This window comes from Micromys minutus, assembly GCF_963924665.1.
Source record: "Micromys minutus genome assembly, chromosome: 10".
Lineage (NCBI taxonomy): Eukaryota > Metazoa > Chordata > Mammalia > Rodentia > Muridae > Micromys > Micromys minutus.
The window spans coordinates 13,602,091-13,620,100 of record NC_137979.1 but is presented as its reverse complement, the minus strand read 5'-3'; the positions used below and the strand labels follow the sequence as shown (position 1 = coordinate 13,620,100).

Below are 18,010 nucleotides of genomic sequence, written 5' to 3'. Positions count from 1 at the left end.
TCTCTGATCTGTCAAACTGCCCGGTTTTTAGAGTTTTAGAATATATTTGGCGCATAGATTAATGTTTAAAAAAATCTCATCAGTGATCGATCTGTCTTAGGAAACATGACATTGAGCTGAAGGCTGGAGAGATAAATGAATCCACTCTGTCCTCTGTAGGGATCTTGTCTTCCTGAAGGAGGCTAGCTTAGATGTTCTCACCATGTAGAAATGTTGTAGAGGTCCTGCTTATTGTGGGATAGCTTTATTAGCAACCACAGACTGAAAACTGACTCTTTGTGGATTCACAAAAGTGCTGGGCCAGACCCATCTGCCCCAATTTCTTCCTCACCTGCTTCTCTTTTGAAGGCAGGCTGACACTTTCTCAACCCCAGACCATCTTTTACAGACTTCTCACTTCAGGGTGGGTGAGGATGACAACTGTTCACGTTTTTTCTTTCTCAAAGGATAGACATGGAGTCAGATTGGAGGTTGGGCCAGGCTCAGGTGTAAGAGAGACTTCCTGTGAAGGGGAGGTATGCTGTGGACTTTAGGTTGGTGTAGGCCTTGTGCCCCAGGTTGGCCTGGAGACCTCCAAATGGAGGAGAGGATGGCCAGACAGGAGCTGGCTCGGTATTGCCCACCTGGGGTCCGTTAGATAGACAAGCAGAAGCTGGAGCCCCACTCTTCCTGAAGGAGTCCCGGGTGTACAGTTTTTGCAGAAAGAACGGGAACAGCAGCTGGGGAGGAGAGACATGCTACTGTACACCAAGGCCAGAGTTGGGTCAACCTGGGGATTGTCTTTGGAATGGTCTTCAGCCAGACGACCTCATCTTAGTTTCAAGAACTAGGGTTAGGCCTCACCCCCTGCTGGAGGAGTAGACAGAGAAAGCCAACAGGAAGCCTCAGGATATACACAAAGGACAGAGCCTGGAGCAGGCCCAGGAGAAAAAGCAAAGTACTGAGAACCAAGGGAGAAGAAACCTGAGAGTTTCGTGTTCTTGCTGTTCTTGAGGCTCACCCTACAGCAGACCACTGTTACAGCCAGGGTTGGCTAGAAAAGGGTGTGGTCCAGGGTGGTCCTGTGACATTTACCAACAGGGCAGACCATCTAGCATTGACTGTTTCCAATGAGAGTAGTGCAAAGCTACAGAGTCTTCTTTCTTAGGGGGTCCTGTATTCTTTCTTCTGCTTTCTGGACCCTATTTTGGTACCCCAGGCTCGGGGATCCCCCACTTCACTATGCTCAACTTCTGCCATTGCTCTGGGCTCTCCTATACATCCAAACTGAAGTGCTTTCCCTGCCCAGGGATTCAGGCAGAGGAAGGAGAGGGGTTTGTGTGTGTGTGTGTGTGTGTGTGTGTGTGTGTCTGCAGTGTGTGCTGCCAGCAGACAAGTTAGGATTTTTATTTTCTGGGGAGTGATTGCAAGCACAAAGGGTGGGGCTCAAAGTGTGGGAGGAGGAGGTTGGTGGAAGCTGGAGCTCAGTGATGCTCTTGATTCTGATCCTGTGTCCCTTATTTTATTTTCAAATAAAGAACCCTGGGACACATTTTAAAAAAACACATTTATGGGCTGGAGAGATGGCTTAGCAGTTAAGAGCACTGGCTGCTCTTTAGAGGTCCTGGGAGTTCCCATTAGCAATAAAGCTGGTCTAACCGTTTGTTACTCCAGTTTCAGGGGATCTGATATTCTTTCCTGGCCCACAAAGGCACTGCAGTTACACAGACATACATGCAGGCAACACCCACACACATAAAATAATAGTGGACAAGTTAAAAGACGAGCTAATTGCTGTATTTTCATCTATGTTTTATAATATACTCTGACCACATTCACCCCTCCCCCTCAACGCCCTCTCCCCAAACCTTTCATCACTCAGAGTGTGCTCTCTCTGCACGTGGAAAGTTTGCCTTGGCACCCAGCGTGCCCTGCTATGGTCGCAGCAGCTCTGTGACATCACTGCACCACATCCTTCAACCCCAGTGTCCACTCCCGGGTTTGATCTCATTTCATGTCCTTTGTTTATCAGACCCTAGGAGTAGTAAGTAGTAACTTGAAACAGACACAAACATTTATTTCATCTCTCTCTCTCTCTCTCTCTCTCTCTCTCTCTCTCTCTCTCTCGAGTGGCAGGCTAAACCATCTAGGTTTGTGTGACCTCATTCTGTAATGTTCACACAGCACTGTCACTACGTGATTGGATAATTGGATAAGACATTTCTCAAAGTACGTCCCTGTCATTCAGTGGGCACAACCAATCCAGACTGGCTGAATAAATGAAACAGAAGAAGTCCTCGCTCAGCTAGTCACCACAAGGAGAACACAAAGAAAGGGGTGAACCGAATCCATCTGCAGGTTGACACACCCCAAGCTCTATTTACCTGCCTTCTCTCCTCCCTCTGCCTCCAGCCACAGCCAAGGACATGGTCCAGGTGACAGCTCTCTAGCCCTCCCCATAAGGGCATGTTGAAACAAGTTTCTTTTATTTCTCATAAGGAAATCACTTTATTTAGATCTCCAGTCTTTTCTAGGGTTAATTTTGCAACAGACAGGCAGACAGATAGACAGACTACCAGAACAACTAAACATGTTCATTTTTTAAAATCTTTTTTTTCGTCTTTTTTTTATTAGATACTCTGCGTTTGCATTTGAGATGTTATCCCTTTACCCCACCCTGCTCCCATTCCCCCTCCCCCTCCCTTTGCCTTCACAAAGGTGCACTCCCTTGTGATCACCCTCTCCACCCCATTGCCTTGGCATTCCGCTACATTGGGAAAACTTGCCCTCCCTGGACCAAAGGCCTCTTCTCACACTGATCCCAGACACTGATATCTTCAGCTATATATGCAAGTGGATCAATAGGTATCTCAATGTTCCCACAAAGGTGTTTTACTCCATGGGAGTTTTGGAGGGTTTGGTTGGTTGATAATGTTGTTCTTCCCATGAGTTTACAACCCTTTTCAGCTCCTTAGGTCCTTTCTTTAGCAACCTCATTGGGGTTCCCGAGTTGAGACCGATGGTTAGCTGCAGGCATATGACTCCAGCATAGTCCCTGAGGGGGCATCTCTGGTTCCTGCCAGTAAGTACTTTTTGGGATCAGCTATAGTGCTTGAATTTGGTGGCTGCATATGTGGTGGATCCCAACATTTTCAAAAATCTTAAGAGTATTGGTTTTCACAATCTCTTTTTGTAAGGGAAATTAAAACCTAAAAGAACACAGTCAGGCTTAGTGGCCCATGCCTATAATTTCCCCAGTCAAGAGACTGAGGCAGGAGGCTAACAAGTTTGAGGAGTCAATAAAAAGAACAAAACAAAGACAACAAAAACACAGAAAAAGAAATAATCTCTATACATTTTTATCCCATAAAACCTGAAACTCTAAACATAGTAACTTTCTTATAATCAGTAACAGAAATTTGTTTTAAAATGCCAAAAAAAAAAGCTCTGATTCCAGAAGATTTCAAGGGAAAACATTTTCAAATCATTAAAATATAGGTAGTTATAATGTTTAAATTTCAAAGCACAAAGAGGAAACTTCTGCATTCCTTACAAAGCAGATGTGCCCAGGCAGCACCCAAATCTGTCAGTTCACACACACACAAAGAAAATGAGACCGTTCTCTGTCAACAGAAATGACTCAAAAGCCCATATTAGGGCCGGAGATTCAGCTCAGCACCTTCTAAACTTGAAGCTCTGAGTTTGACCCTTAGTACCTCAAAACTGAGTTAATTATCTATTTGAAAGTTCAAGGCCTGGGCGTGTGGCTCCGTGGGAGAGCCTGCACTTTGTGTGTACTGTAAGGCTTTGCTTCCATCTGTGGTATCACGACTCCCCATGGCCCCTAAACTGGAGACGAACTCAAAGTAGATGGGATTGAGGGGCGCCACTCAGAAAGCACTAGAAGACTAGTGAAAGCAGTAGAAAGGACTAGAAGAGAGAAGGTCATCTGTGGGCAGAACAAGCCAGAGTGAGTGTCACAGAGGAGGGCACGTGAGAGGCGGAGGGGAGTCTCCTCAGATTCATTTGCATGTGGTTCTATTTTTATAAACATCAGAGAAGCACAGGGGTGGCAAGATTTGTGGTCCGTGGAGACAGGGCAGACACTCGGTACCATGAGACACGGTGGGCCTCAGACTCGCGAGCTTATCCTTCTCATCCAGAGCTCGTTTTTAACAAACAACGGTGTTCCTGTACGGGTTTGAGGGAAGGAGGAGACCCTCCATCCTGTGTTCGGTTTATTAATCATTCACTCTGCAAATATCTACGGCCAGACGTTTTCTCCTCTCTCTCCAATCAGTGCCCCCAAGGTGTCTCTCATTTGTCTTCCCAGTCACAGCCCTGCAGCATTAAAAGCAGATCCCATTTCTAGCAGCGGGAACCCTGGAATACATTTGGGACATTTACTCTTACCAAATTTGGTTGGCTGGGAAGAAGTTATAGTTCAGAGGTGGCAGGACTAAACGCAGAGTCTCACGCATCCTAGACAGATGCTTTGCCACTGAGCCACATTCCATGCAGAGCACACATGAGTGGTCACTGTGCAATACATCATTCAGACAGCTCCTGTGATGTGTGTCTAAGACCTGGCTAAAAATTGGGTTAAAAGGAGGGTGGCTATGTGGTCTAAACTTTGTTTTAAGTGGGAAGATGGGAACTAAAGCAGATCACTGGTTTTTATTGATTGAATGTTTTAAGTGGATTGCATGTTATTTTTCCCCCTAAAAGCTATGAAATAGATTAGAAAGTTGGTTTCTGATATGTGTCATACAATGGTAGATTTGTCCCCCTTGGGCTGCTGGCCATTGTGAATATACCAGGGCAGCTGGACCAAGAGCCAAGCCTTGTTGAGCGAGGGTGCGTGTGTAGGTCCTTCTCTTCCGGGATTTATGTCCTCTGATTCCTGTTTCCTTGTCTTTTCTTCTTTTCCTTTTTGTAGATGTGGATGTTTGCCTGCGTGTGTGTCTGTGTGCAAAATGCATGTCTGGAACCCAGTGGAAGCCAGAAGAGGGTCTTGGATCCGCTGGAACAGGGTCCCCGGCAGTCTTGGGGCTAGGGATTGAACCTTGGTCCTCTGCAAGAACATGTGCTCTAAACCAGTGAGCCATCTCTCCAGCCTTTCCTACTAATCACCATGTGCTTTGTTTTCCTGACAGGGAAATCCTGGCTTTGGTGGCTCAAGTGGTCCCCATTTATGCTGTGTCCCACCTCTTTGAAGGTCTTGCTGTGAGTACTGAGCCTGGTTAACCACCCCCAGATACTTTCATGGTCTATGTCAGCTATTGCTTCTGATTATGATACATTTCAAATGGGAAGAGAGGCTAGAGTGGTCTATCCTGTTGATGGTCATCAGGGTCACTTCTGCAAAGCATTATCATGGATTCCTAGTCAAGTCTGAGGATCACAAAGAGGCATTCTATGTTTGGGAGGTGAGGATCTTTAGATGCACCAGCTGTGTTTATGCTGATGGATGTCACCCGCCCACAGTGTACCTGTGGTGGTGTTCTGAGGGGCACTGGAAACCAGAAGGTTGGAGCAATCGTTAATGCCATCGGGTATTATGTCATCGGCCTCCCCATCGGGATCGCACTGATGTTCGCCACCAAGCTGGGAGTGATAGGTAAGCCTCATTGTGGGAAGACAGGCCAGCTGCCCACACAGGTCCAGGGATGATGTCCAAGTGCGTGAAAACTTCGCTCTGCTTCCTGTACTCCTTCTGTACAGTGTCAAAGAGTGTGCAGACAGTGGATGAAAAGTGACCACGATCCCAGAGCTGCCTGGCCACTCCCCTCTTGCTCACGTGTCAGCATGGGAGCACAGCAAAGGGTCTTTCTACTCTCCTCATTCTGAGCCAGCCAGTCCTTAGTCATAGACAATGTCCAGGATCTCTGATGTATTGGGAAACATCTTGTATGTAGTTCTTGCCCTGTTCCTTTATCAAGGACTCACAGCACTGTGAGTCCCCTATCATGGCCTTGGAGTACTGAGGCCCTCCTCCTCTAGTATCTTGGGGGAGTTTGAGGTGAGGTGGGGAAGCCCTAGGTTAGGATGCACAGGACATAGAACTTGCTAGAACAGCACCCTGTGTTCTCAGCAGATAGGGCAAGGCTGGCGATGGCCTCCTTGTCCCCTTTGTCCCCTTCTTCAGTCTCTGCTCCCCACTTATCACCTATGTATCTCGTACATCTCTGCTGAGGGATGTGTGGTGAGATGTAAAGCAAAGGATTCTGGGGCAGACTCAAGGTATGGCCTTGCTGTGTTTGGAGCAAAGAACTGAACCCACATGCTCTGAAAAGACCGGAGCTCATTTTTTAAATAAAAGTAGGGAGGTAGTTAATCGTCCAGCTTTGGTTTCTAAAATAATAATTGAAATGTATTGGCCATGATTATAGGCAAGCCTAACTGTTGTCTTTGGGATAAAGGACTGACTCAGCATGACTTGTTTGGATCCATCAGTGTGATAGGCTGGGAGGTGATCAGGAGTCATCTGATAGCTGCTGAGGGACTCGAGTTCCACCTCTTTACGTGTGTCCTTCCATTTTCTCAAGTTCAATAATATTTTAATTAAAAATATTGGGGTTGTCCAATGAAGGAGCTTGCCAGAGTTCTGTGGCTGTGAAGGTACGGCTGTTACCTAGCCGAATTTCCGGTGTTGTTCATGGCGTGGATATGCTGATGTCAGGCCAGTGGAAACATCAGAGGAGTCTGGTTTTCGAGTAGTGTTTTTATTTAACACACTTCCAAGGTAGTATTATTATAACATGCAATCAGTACAAAATACTAAGAAGACATTTTATAGTCGCTTTTATATTTTTGTTAATATTATTTTAATCGACAGACACAATTACGAACATTTATGGAACACAAAGTAATGTTTTGATACATGCAGAGAATGTGGACTATTGAGGCCAAGGTAATTAGCTTATGTATCTCTCCTTGTGACGTTATCATTTTATGCAGTGAGTGATGTATCTTAAAATTACTTTAAAAAATGTTTCACTGTATAACTTCGGCTGTCTTGAAACTCACTATGTAGATCAGGCTGACCTAGAACTCACAGAGATCTCTGCTTCCTGAGTTCAGGGTTCAAGGCTTGCACCATCATGTCCGGCTACATCCAACTTTGTTTTGTTGTTTTGATTTTAGAGTCTTCCTATGTAGTCCAAGCAGCCCTTGACCATGGGATCAGCCTGCCTTAGCCTCCTAAGTGCTGGGATTACAGGTGTGTGTCCCCATGTCTGGCTCAGTTAAATTTTAGAAAGGAATCTACTTTAGAATATAAATACATCTATATACTAAGGCCTACACTTGGCTCACTGACTCATTTGTGAAGTGTATCTGTTGTGGGAAAAGTAGAGGGAGCTGAGGACTCTTGGAGGGACAGAGTGCAGGCCCTGGGGAGGCGAGGGCTGTGTGAGTTCATGTACTCAGTCATCCTAATGGCCTCCTAAATAGAAATACAGTACAGGTTGGTTTTATCTTTCATGTTGCATGGAGTGTGTGTCGTGTACGGGGTTCCCAGAAGCACCTCAGAAGGCTGCAGGTTCTTACGAGCAGACTTACTTATCACAATGGTTATCAATTTCCTTATGGTTTCTTTCTGGTAATCATCCTAGACCTTTAAAATAGAGATTATGGTGCTGGTGGCAATCAAGTTTGTTACTCAGATTACAGCTAGAGCTAGGCAGATAAGTGTTGTGGTAAATATGAAAAAGATGGCTTAATCTTTTATTGGTCTCACTCTGTGGATGCTATTCTAGTGTGGAACCGAACGCACAAACTCTGTCACACAGCTCATGAGCCACCCTCTCCACAAGGTTCCCTTCCCAGGTGGTTCACTCCGCCTGTCCTGTTGCTTCTGTCCCGGGTGGATATGGCCACCTCTGTGTTTTTTTTTCTTCCACAGCCAGGCACAAACATGACTTTAAAGCCCTGTAGCTTATCACACAGGATTATATATTAAATTCTCAATCCACAAATCCTCTACACAATAAGCTTACATCCAATGGACAAAGATACAAACTGCCCTTCTATATGAGATAAAAAGACCTATAGAAACCCTTAAAATATTCATAACTACCTATCACCAATTAAGACCACCTGGATCTAGATCCTTCTTCTCCAGCTCCATCTTGATTCCTCTTGGAATTTCTCTTTCTTACCTCCTCTTCTGTTTTCCTAACCTTTTCACCACCTACCTTTCCACTGTCCAATCATGTATCACCTTAACATCAACCCATTATTACCTTTTCTGTTTACTTAAAAAAAAACTTTACTTTTAAATGTAAGCTATGTACAACTATTACCAGTTGAAAATATTCTAAATGACTATGTTTTCTCAAAGCTAATTAGCTTGGGTAGGCTATACAACTAAATTAGTCTTCAGCTCCATCAGAAATCTGAGAGTGGCCAAAACAATGGAAGCCTAACATGGTTTCCAGAGCTGAGAGAGGTTGTAGAGACAAATCTCAACTAACAGTCCCCTGTTAGCAACGTGTGAGAATAAGTCTTCAGCCTTCTGGACCAGGATCACTGACAGACTTTGAAATGCAGAAATCTTGAAGGGCTGACAATTTTGGCTCAGCAAAGATTATCAGTCAACTATTCTGCACAAAGTGTTCCATTCTGGACAGAATTAGTCTGTAGATGAAATCAGCAGTTTCTGCCCAGTGGCTGCCTATCCACAAACTATACCTCACCAGGAGTTAGAGATGCTCAATTTCTTCATTAAATCCACCAAAGGGGAACTGTAAGGAGCAAATATGTCTCAACAAAAGATAAATTACATTAAATGTCATAATTTATGGATTTCTGACATTTTTGAAAACCATCTAACTATAAAAAGCATTTTAATATTTAAGCCACTTTAAAATATTTACCACAACAGATATGTTTGAAATGAGTGTGTAGTTTCTATGCAAAACTGAGCATTTGAAGGAGGAAGCCAAAGGCTTTTCTTATTCCATCCTAGAATTGGCAGGTGGCTACTGACTCACTCTGAGAGGAGCCCATTGATAAGTAAGATGTGAGGGCAGTTGGCACCAAAGAGCAGATTAGAGATGAGCCTTTGAACTACAACTCAAGACATAGCCTCAGCCCTTCTATGGATTTGATTGGTTTGCAAAGTCTGTGTGTATTTGGATCCTGTTACATGAGGGAATCACTCCCCCACTACCCCCCACCCATGTGTCTTGGCAGAAATCTGAAAGGCAAGCAGAGGAGTGGGAGAGGATCATGGGGGGTGAGGTGTGTCCTGACGGAAAGCAGCTGAACAGACACAGTTTTGTGTGGAGGCAAAGTCAGGGAATCTGAATATCAGGCTGCACAGAGTTCCAGAACATTGAGCTCTGGATTCAGTGAGAGACGCTGCCCCAAGACACAAGGTGGAGAGAGACCCTGTCTCAAAATATGAGGTGGAGAGAGACCCTGGTTCAATATGTAAGTGGAGAGCAATTAAGGAAGTTGGCTGATGTCAACCTCAAGCCTCCCTACACATGCATGGGCACCATCTCAACATGTTCACATACATGTAAACATACAAACATGTATGCATAGGCCACATATGAAAAAAAAAGTCTCTTTTGAGGAGCATAGAAAAGTAGTTTTTCTGGAGAAATTTTTTTTTTTTTTAACTGGCCCCTTTCTTGATATCCAATCACAGTAAGCAGAAATGATCCAAATAGCTTCCTGGACCGTTTGCTCTGACATTATCAATCATGTCAGGTAACCTTAGTGGGTGCTGGGCCTCTGCAAGATGGGGGTCTCTATCCTACCAAGGGCTCTACCTTGCCTGACTACCTACCAGTACTGACTTAGTGTGGCTGTTGTCTCCATGAGCTGAACTGTCAAATATCTCCCCGTGCAGGCCTGTGGTCAGGAATCATCATCTGCTCCAGCTGTCAGTCCATGTGTTTTCTGGTTTTTATTGCTCGGCTTAATTGGAAACTCGCCTGTCAACAGGTAGGTAGCCATCCTCACGGTTGCCCCAGTCTTTCTGCAGATGCCAAACTGGACCGGATATGGCAAGCATTCTTTCATTTTGAGAAGTTTTTTTTTTTTATGCCCTTTAAAGCTTGTTATTGGGTTTGTGTTGTTGGGTTTTGGGGTGAAGGGTTGAGTGACCCTGGCCGCACTTGCTCCCTTTTGCTTGTTCAGTGAATAGTAAAGCAGGGCTCCATTTCTGGTCTCTTGCTGTGAGAAGCTAGTTTCAGAAGAATTGGAACTAACTAGAGAGACTTTCTCAAAGTTCATCCTGTGTGTGTGTGTGTGTGTGTGTGTGTGTGTGTGAGAGAGAGAGAGAGAGAGAGAGAGAGAGAGAGAGAGAGAGAGAGAGGGAGGGAGGGAGAGGGAGGGAGGGAGGGAGGGAGGGAGAGAGAGGCTGTATACTTCCTTCTCCCGACCTTCTCAGGGTCAATGTGAGGTCGGGAACATGGGGGTAGAAAGAGCAGCTGAAGTAAGAAGATGAAGAAGGGGGAGTTCTCAACAACCTCGGTCAGTCTCCCCCTCAGATTAGTCTACTCCTTACCCACTTAGGAACCTGCTTCAGTCTTTTAGAAGAGAGCTCCATCGTACACCAGAGAAGCTTTGTCTCCGGTGTCATTTAAGGGGCATGGCCCCTCCTAAAGCTGGTGGCCATGCCTAGCAATGCTCCCCGTTGCCGTCTGAACCTCCTTTGAGTTTCGCTTACTTTTCTAGGCTCAAGTAAACGCCAATTTGAAGGTAAATGGGGCCCTGAATTCTGCTGTCTCTCAGGAGCCTGCTCACCCAGGTAAGCGACAGTTTTCTCAGTTCTGGAGCAGACCTGCTATATAGGACTGGAGGGACATTTGTGGGACACATCTGGATTAGCTGCTGTGAGCTCTCACGCAGGGTACTGCTGTTTCAGAAACAGATGTCAAGTTATACCCACTCTGAGATAAACCAACTTAAAGTTTGTTTGCTTTGGTTCCATCTGTTAACAGATTGTACTGAATGGCTCAAGCATCTTAGGCCCTCTGCTAAGCTTCGTACCTCTGCAAGCAATCTACAGACCTCCATTTTCTTTTTAAAAAGCATATTGGAAGTGTTTGGTTCACACGCAATAATTGTGTTATTTATGGGGTACAGTAGACATATCACTGTGTGCATAAAACCGTGTACCACTGAGCGTAGGGAGCTGACAGGTCATCCCCTGCTATAAGTCTCCGTCCTTTATGTTGGGTTCCAAGACATTTCCAACACTTGGCATTTCTATGTGAGGAGAAAGTCTTGAAAGCTGGTATTTGCACGTTCACTTTAATGGGGTCCCTGTGGTTGGCTAAGCATTGCTCACTTTAACCAGCTTCTTGCTTGGATCTTTGCGTCATGCAAATACAGTTACATTAGGCTGTTTTCTGTCAGTTTGGCAGTTCTTCCATATCCCCGGTTCCTTGGGCAGTTATTAACCTTTCACTCCCGAGAGGGAGGTAAAGTGGCTTTCTTCTACCTTCCTGCAATCCGTGACTGACATGACAAAGACACACAGGGGAACAACAGTATAATCTGTGTCTGTAGCTGTGGGACACATACCGTGAGACATGAAGGAGGAACAGGTACTTGAAGTGTATGGAGACACATCTGAAGCTACAGAAGGGAGTGGGGGTGTGGGTCTTCTGAGGGTGCTGTCTACTAGGTATGGGGTATGGGGGAGGAAATCATGGTGACCTTATTATGTGAAGTCTCTCTGATATTAGAAGGTCTTAGGAGCAGCCATTTTCCCGAGATAATGCTTTTATAATGTGGATATGTAGGGTTTTGCAAGAAGGTGCCACAGGCCCCAACACTCCTCTATAATGTTACCCTTTGGCTTCTAGAAGGTTAAATGGAGGGGGCTGTGGTCAATTGGCAGTGGTCTGTTGTTTCTCTGATTCTGTTCTTAGTGTACGGCTATCCTTGAACATTGTTTTCTGAGTCACATGAAGCTGTCTTTATTCAGGACTTTCTTCTACTCTAGTTAGACACCGAGGTTTCACAAGCCATCTAGGGGAATTTTAGAGGTTGAGATTCCCAAAATCTCTCACTAACTTGAAGGTAAGAGGCAGTCAATGTGAGGCTGGCCAAGTCTGGGGCCATCTTTAAACCCTGCATGCAGGCTTCAAGCTCAGACACAGGGAGGTTTAGCAGGGCCCACCCACTGCTCAGCCCTGAGCCATGTGTCCAAATATGGAACTTTGTGTGTGAGTGTGTGTGATGTGTGTGCATGTGTATGTATATGTGTGTGAGTGTGATGTTTGTGTGCACGTGTGTGTACATGAGTGTGTGTGACTATGTGTGTGTATGTGTGCATATGAGTGTGTGTATGTGTGTGTGCATGTGAGTGTGTATGTGTGTGCTAGTAGTTCTCTGCCACCTTCAAGATACTCTTTTTAATTCCCTTTATTTTATGTTTATTTATTAATTTTATCCGGATCTAACAATTAGCTTGGGAGGAAGGACTAGCTGGTAAAATGTGGGAAATAATTATACTTACCGTGTATACTTACTGTGTACTTGTTGTGTAGCTTTGAGGACTGAGTGTTAGAAACTTCCAGGCACAGCCCAAGTATTCTATAAATGTGAACTGACATGGTTTAATTTTAAACACTTTGTTTGTCTTTGTTTCTTTGAGTCAGGATCTTTGAAACTCAGTCTAGCCTTGAATTGGCTTTTAGGTGAGGATGACCTTGAAGGTCTGACCCTCCTGCCTCTACTTTCCAAGTTGGCATTACAGATATGCACCACCGTGCCTGGAAAAACCAGTGTTATGATGTTCTAAATTATCTTGTCAGAATTCTGAGGCCATTGTACCAACCATAGTACAGGTTGGAAATCCCTAATCCGAACATTCTGAAATCCAAGCCACTGGAAAGTAAACTACTTCTGACCCCAAGCACTTCTGGCAAGGTGTACTTGCTCCATCACAGACGTGCCCTCCTATGCTTCCAAAGGAAGACGATACCGATCTTCTTCTTAGGTGGCTAGGTAATCTGCTTTTATCTTTCTCCTGGAAAGTTCTTAGCATGTTTCTCTGTTAGTATTCTCGCTCTACAAGGTCATGAGACTCTAGTCTTCTTGTGAGTCCTTATCTTGCTTGGTACTCAGTGGATCCTTGGAGGTGGAGAGCCCCATAATCAGTTCTGTGAATGACTTGAGCTATCTCTCCTCCATTTGGTTCATTTTCTGTCTGAAATGCTTATTAAGTAGCCATCTGCCCCTTAAAAGCCTGATCCTAGAAAGCTCTCTGGCTCCCCACACTGGCTGACCAGAGCAGTTTATGCAGTGAATAGAGGTGCTCAGAGGTAACCAGCATCGTTAGGGTCAGAGCCCTGGCAGCCCTAATGCATGCTCAGCACCTATATCAGTGGACCAGCTGAACAGATAAGCAATGCTGGGAAGCGGAGAAGGGGTGAGGGGCTGTTATCCAGTGTGGCAGCACTGGGAAGAGGAACAAATGAAAAGGCCCAGCGATACCCCCTTCTTCCTCTCAACTGTATCTTTGGGATCCTGACATAAAGTTTAGGTTTAAGCAGAGGGCACGAGGAATGCTTAGATGTGCACGCAGCCCTGGTCGACACGTGGTCCATCACCGATAGTCTTTCCTACAAGATTGTCTGAGAACTTGTCAGAACTGTGAAATCTCTTTGTGGGAGACAAGCTCCCCTCTGGATGGTCCCAGGCATCAGCCCTTTTCTTCTCCCAGCATGATGTTTCTAGGGGAAATGGCATTTTCTTGGGAATCATTGCTTTAATAGTCTGACTATTGAAAGAAAGACCACAAGTCTCTAAAAGGCCTTCATTCCTACTTGATGGCTCCAGAACTATTTCTTGACTAAGTACAGAGCCAGTGAGCACATCCCAGAGATGAGGCTAAAGGGTATCCTGGAAGTAGCTCCCTCAGCAGCTCTGGGCATGGAATTTGATTTCCTATCTGTCACAATAAACAAAATCTGGAATTGTGTCTTTAAATTATGCTCTATCCAGCAGGCTGGGAATCTGGGAAGCTGGAGGGGGACCTGCCTACCTCCTCCTCCTCTTACTATACAGAGAGCAGGGAACACAGGGAATGAATACTTTCAGAGTTTCATTTTGTTCCTCTGGCTAAATGCTTGGCCTTGTCTCTGAGGTGCTGTAGCAGGGCAGGGCTGGCCAAGGTGACTGAAAATTGCATTTCTCCTGGGCCCATTTGAATGACATTTAGATCGAAAGTTTACTCTGAACAAACAAACCATTAGCAGCACAAACTCGTAAGCCATTTATAGTGTGTACTTGTGGGTTCCTTCCTATAGGACACTCCTGTAACCCAGGAGTGTGGGTCAGTGTGATTTGGCAGTTTTGATTGATTTGTTATAGTTTTCTCTACAGTGCCTTATCCAACACAAACAAAAACAACTTGAAGGAACATTAATAGTCATTTAAAGGGACAGCAGCACCTTCTCCTGAAGCATAGCCCTAAGTTCTCTTACCTGGCATTTAATGATGCTTGTTTTCTTCCTTCTTTCCTTCCTTTCTTCCTTCCTTCCTTCCTTCCTTCCTTCCTTCCTTCCTTTCTTTCCTCCTTCCTTTCTTCCTTTCCTCCTTCCTTTCTTCCTTCCTTCCTTTCTTCCTTCCTTCCTCTCTCTTTCTTACTTCCTTTATTTATCATAACAACTGTTTCTTGAGTCAACTTACTCCTAGCAATAGTCACGAATAATAGCCATCAATTATACATATGAAAATAAAAATCCTTTTAAACTGCTCACTAAGACCTCCTTTCCCCCCCCACAGTGGGTCCTGAGAGCCAAGGGGAAATTGTGATGATGGAACTTGAAAAAAAGAATGAGATTCAGTTGGACCAGAAGACAAACCAGGAACAAGCTCTGCCTGTCCGTCCAAAGGACAGCAACAAACTGTCTTGGAAACAGTTGGCCCTACGGCGAGGGTTCCTGCTCCTAGGGGTAGTCTTGGTCTTTGTGGGTGGGATTTTGGTGAGAATTTATATCAGAATTGAATGATGTAGGGATGTCATCAACCCAGCAATGCAGGTGCTCCTCAGTCTGTGACATTAATGCCTGACAAACCCACCACACACTGAACATATCAGGGGCTGGGGATATTGCTGAGGCAGACAACCATACACTCAGCATGTTCAGGGCCTTCTGACATGTAAGTTCTCTCCCTCCCTCTGTCTCTGTCTTTCTGTTTCTGTGTGTGTTTGAGAGAGACACAGAGAGAAACACACAGACACACACACACACACACACACACACACACACACACGAGATAGAAACAGAGAGACAGAGACATAGATAAGAGAGAGACAGAGAGAGGACGTGCTCCGTGAGTGGACAATGTATACAATATTATTGCCAAATACCAGTGTTTGAAACATTGCACCAACTGGAATGCTGAATTTTCACCTCTGGGATCGCAGGGTTACCTGGAGGCTGTAGCTCTCACTGCCGCTGTCCCATGTCTCCAAGGATGGCATCACACATTGTGAACCCAGGAAAAGCTCCCAGTTCAAAACTAGTCTCTCCTGAATCCATGTCACTTCTGCACCCGATTGTAAAGTTGAGCCCTTGGAAAGTGAATCACTGTAAGTCTGGGACCACGTGCAGTTTTGAACATACAGACAATTCACAGAGCCGACAGTAGCTGGTCATTTTAGCTAACAGAATTCAACTGCACATTCCAAAATATTGTTTGTCTAATAAAGAATATGGCAAACACCATATTGTGGTCTAAGACAATGCAGGGGAGAGGATGGTGAAATATTAATTCTCCCACTACTGTCTCAAACATGCACTGCTGGGTACTGTCTTCATTCAGGGGTAGAATTCCTATTTCTCCTGCCTATTGTTTTCTAAGCTACAAACCTGTATCCGAACTGGTTCCATATTCAGACTGTGTGACTTCTATTAAATACATTTTATGATATGTCTCTGGGTTGTAGATTATTGTTCCATTAGTAAACAGCGTTTATTGATCATCAGAAGAGGCTCAGATCCCCTGGGGGAAGGGGTGCAGTCTGGGGGAGGTCTCTGGAGCTATGAAGCGGGGAAGACCCAGAGTGACAGTCCCCCTGGTGGTGGCCAGGGGACAAAGCTTTAATGAAGTCAGTGCCCAATTCTTCCAGCCTCTGAAGGGATTGATTAAGTACACACGGATAATTCAGCAAACTTTCAAAGATCAGAAAAAGAACACAATTAGTAAAGTTAGTCACCGTTGAGTGTAAAACAGTTCAATCTATTTTTTTCTTTTGGTGGCTGGTGCTGGAACTCGGGGTCTGCTACAGGCAGGCATTCCTCACCGAGTTTCACCGGCAGCCCTCCAACATAGGGTTTGCTTGGGGCCACCTAAACCATCCTTCGGAGCTTAATTCTTCTTGGGTCTGTAAGACGACGATTTTCAGCCACCCAGACCGAGGCTTGTGCCGCGCGCTGCGCTCGGTGACGGTTGGATTTGGACGCGGCTCCCGGGGCGGGGTGGGGCTTGGGGCGGTTCCCGCACGGCTCCCGGCACTCCTCCGTGGCTACTCCGCTCCACGTGCCGATCGCTCCTCCATCTGAGCCTGTACCATGGAGCCGGCCGAGGACAGCCTGGCCACCGCCATTCGGCCCCCGGAGCCGGTCCGCGTCCCACAGGGGCGCAGCCTGCGAGGAGCGCTGTCCCCCGACGTGCGGCGGGAGGCGGCGGCGCTGGCGGCGCTCGCGGGCCCGGTGGTGAGTCGGACCCCGAGCTGCGGGCGCGGGGCGACCTCAAGCGGCCCTGGAGTGACCGCCTCTCTGCTCCTTGCAGTTCCTGGCGCAGCTGATGATCTTTCTCATCAGCATCGTCAGTTCCATCTTCTGCGGACACCTGGGCAAAGTCGAGCTGGACGCCGTGACACTCGCTGTTTCCGTAGGTGCCAACTGTTTCAGCCGACGGTGTGGTGGTAAAACCGGAAAGCTTTAACGTGGTTTTATTTGTGCAGAGCTGGAAATACCTGAGCGCCGTGTGTATGCTCGGTACACCCACAACCCCGAGAGTCAGAATTAGAACTGCGGGTCTGGGCCTGACCCACAGTGCTACCATGATCTTCAGATTTGGGAAGAGAGCGAGTTCAGAGCAACCCCCACCCCACTCCCACCCCCTTCCCGTCTTCCGCACTGCGTCCTGAGAGATGTGAAGAGTGTCCCAAGTCGAGCACATTCTGCACAGCTACCGTTCCCTCTTCTGAAACCAAACCACCAAAGCCATTAGTTACGCAGTTCATTAAGACAGCACTGTTTCTCTTGTAAAGCGTCTTCCTTGCGCATGGCTTGAAATCACGCATCTTTAGAAGTCTCGCTCCATCTCCTAGTAAGGTAGTGGAAAGTTGCTTTGATCTGCACTTTTAGACAGGAGAGAAACTCCTCCTCCAGGTGAGGTGATGGTGACTGGGTCCTCCGCTATTTCTGAAAATGTCTGTCCCTTCTACCCGTTAGGATGTTGGAATGCTCCGTGCAACACCTAAGATCTGCAGTTCCTCTTTGAGCATCGTGCGGGAGAGCACCTGGCTATGAGGGGTCTCAGTTTATGTATAGCAGAATCCCCTCCCCTCTCTCTTCCTCTTCCTCCCTCCCTCCCTCCCCCCCTTGTTGTTTGGCAGTTTCCTTTTCCTGTTTGTGTCTCTAGAGTTAAAAACAACGGGAATAAATGTGACCCAGGATGAGACCGGAGGTTTGGCAGTGGTTCGTGGGAGCCCAGTATGTTCCACAGGCAGGGCTTTCTGCAGATAAGGTTCTGGACAGCGAGAGCCACTGTCAGCCCTTCACAAATGGGTCAAGGAGATATGTTGCTTTTAATGAATGTTAACTTGTAACTAATTTCTGAGACTGCAGTGGACTTGGTGGCACCATGGTTAGATATGTTCAGTTTTATAAATTCTGTTTTTGAAACAGGGAATTGCTCAGTAGTTCAAGCTGGTCTCCGAAGTTCCAATATTCTTGCTTCAGTTGGAATTACAGGCCTAGTCATTTTTGTCTCATCTTTTGTTGTAATGTTCCCGGTGCGAACTCCACCTGTGCTCATTCTG

General features: G+C 46.0%; 2 protein-coding genes across 2 annotated transcripts in view; both read left to right on the top strand.

Annotated features, from left to right (window-relative positions):
• LOC308425816 (multidrug and toxin extrusion protein 1) overlaps positions 1 to 14,966 on the top strand; it is a gene marked incomplete at both ends in the record, with an annotated part of 33,763 nt that extends 18,797 nt beyond the window's left edge. The window contains 5 exons of the mRNA XM_080923372.1: positions 5,136 to 5,205; positions 5,467 to 5,599; positions 9,845 to 9,939; positions 10,675 to 10,747; positions 14,740 to 14,966. Coding sequence (XP_080779498.1) covers positions 5,136 to 5,205; positions 5,467 to 5,599; positions 9,845 to 9,939; positions 10,675 to 10,747; positions 14,740 to 14,966 — 598 coding nt within the window. The remainder of the gene's footprint in view (positions 1 to 5,135; positions 5,206 to 5,466; positions 5,600 to 9,844; positions 9,940 to 10,674; positions 10,748 to 14,739) is intronic.
• Positions 14,967 to 16,532: 1,566 nt separating this feature from the next.
• Positions 16,533 to 18,010, top strand: part of LOC308425454 (multidrug and toxin extrusion protein 2) — a gene marked incomplete at both ends in the record, with an annotated part of 38,624 nt that continues 37,146 nt past the window's right edge. The window contains 2 exons of the mRNA XM_080922786.1: positions 16,533 to 16,676; positions 16,753 to 16,854. Of these exons, the coding sequence (XP_080778912.1) occupies positions 16,533 to 16,676; positions 16,753 to 16,854 (246 nt within the window). The remainder of the gene's footprint in view (positions 16,677 to 16,752; positions 16,855 to 18,010) is intronic.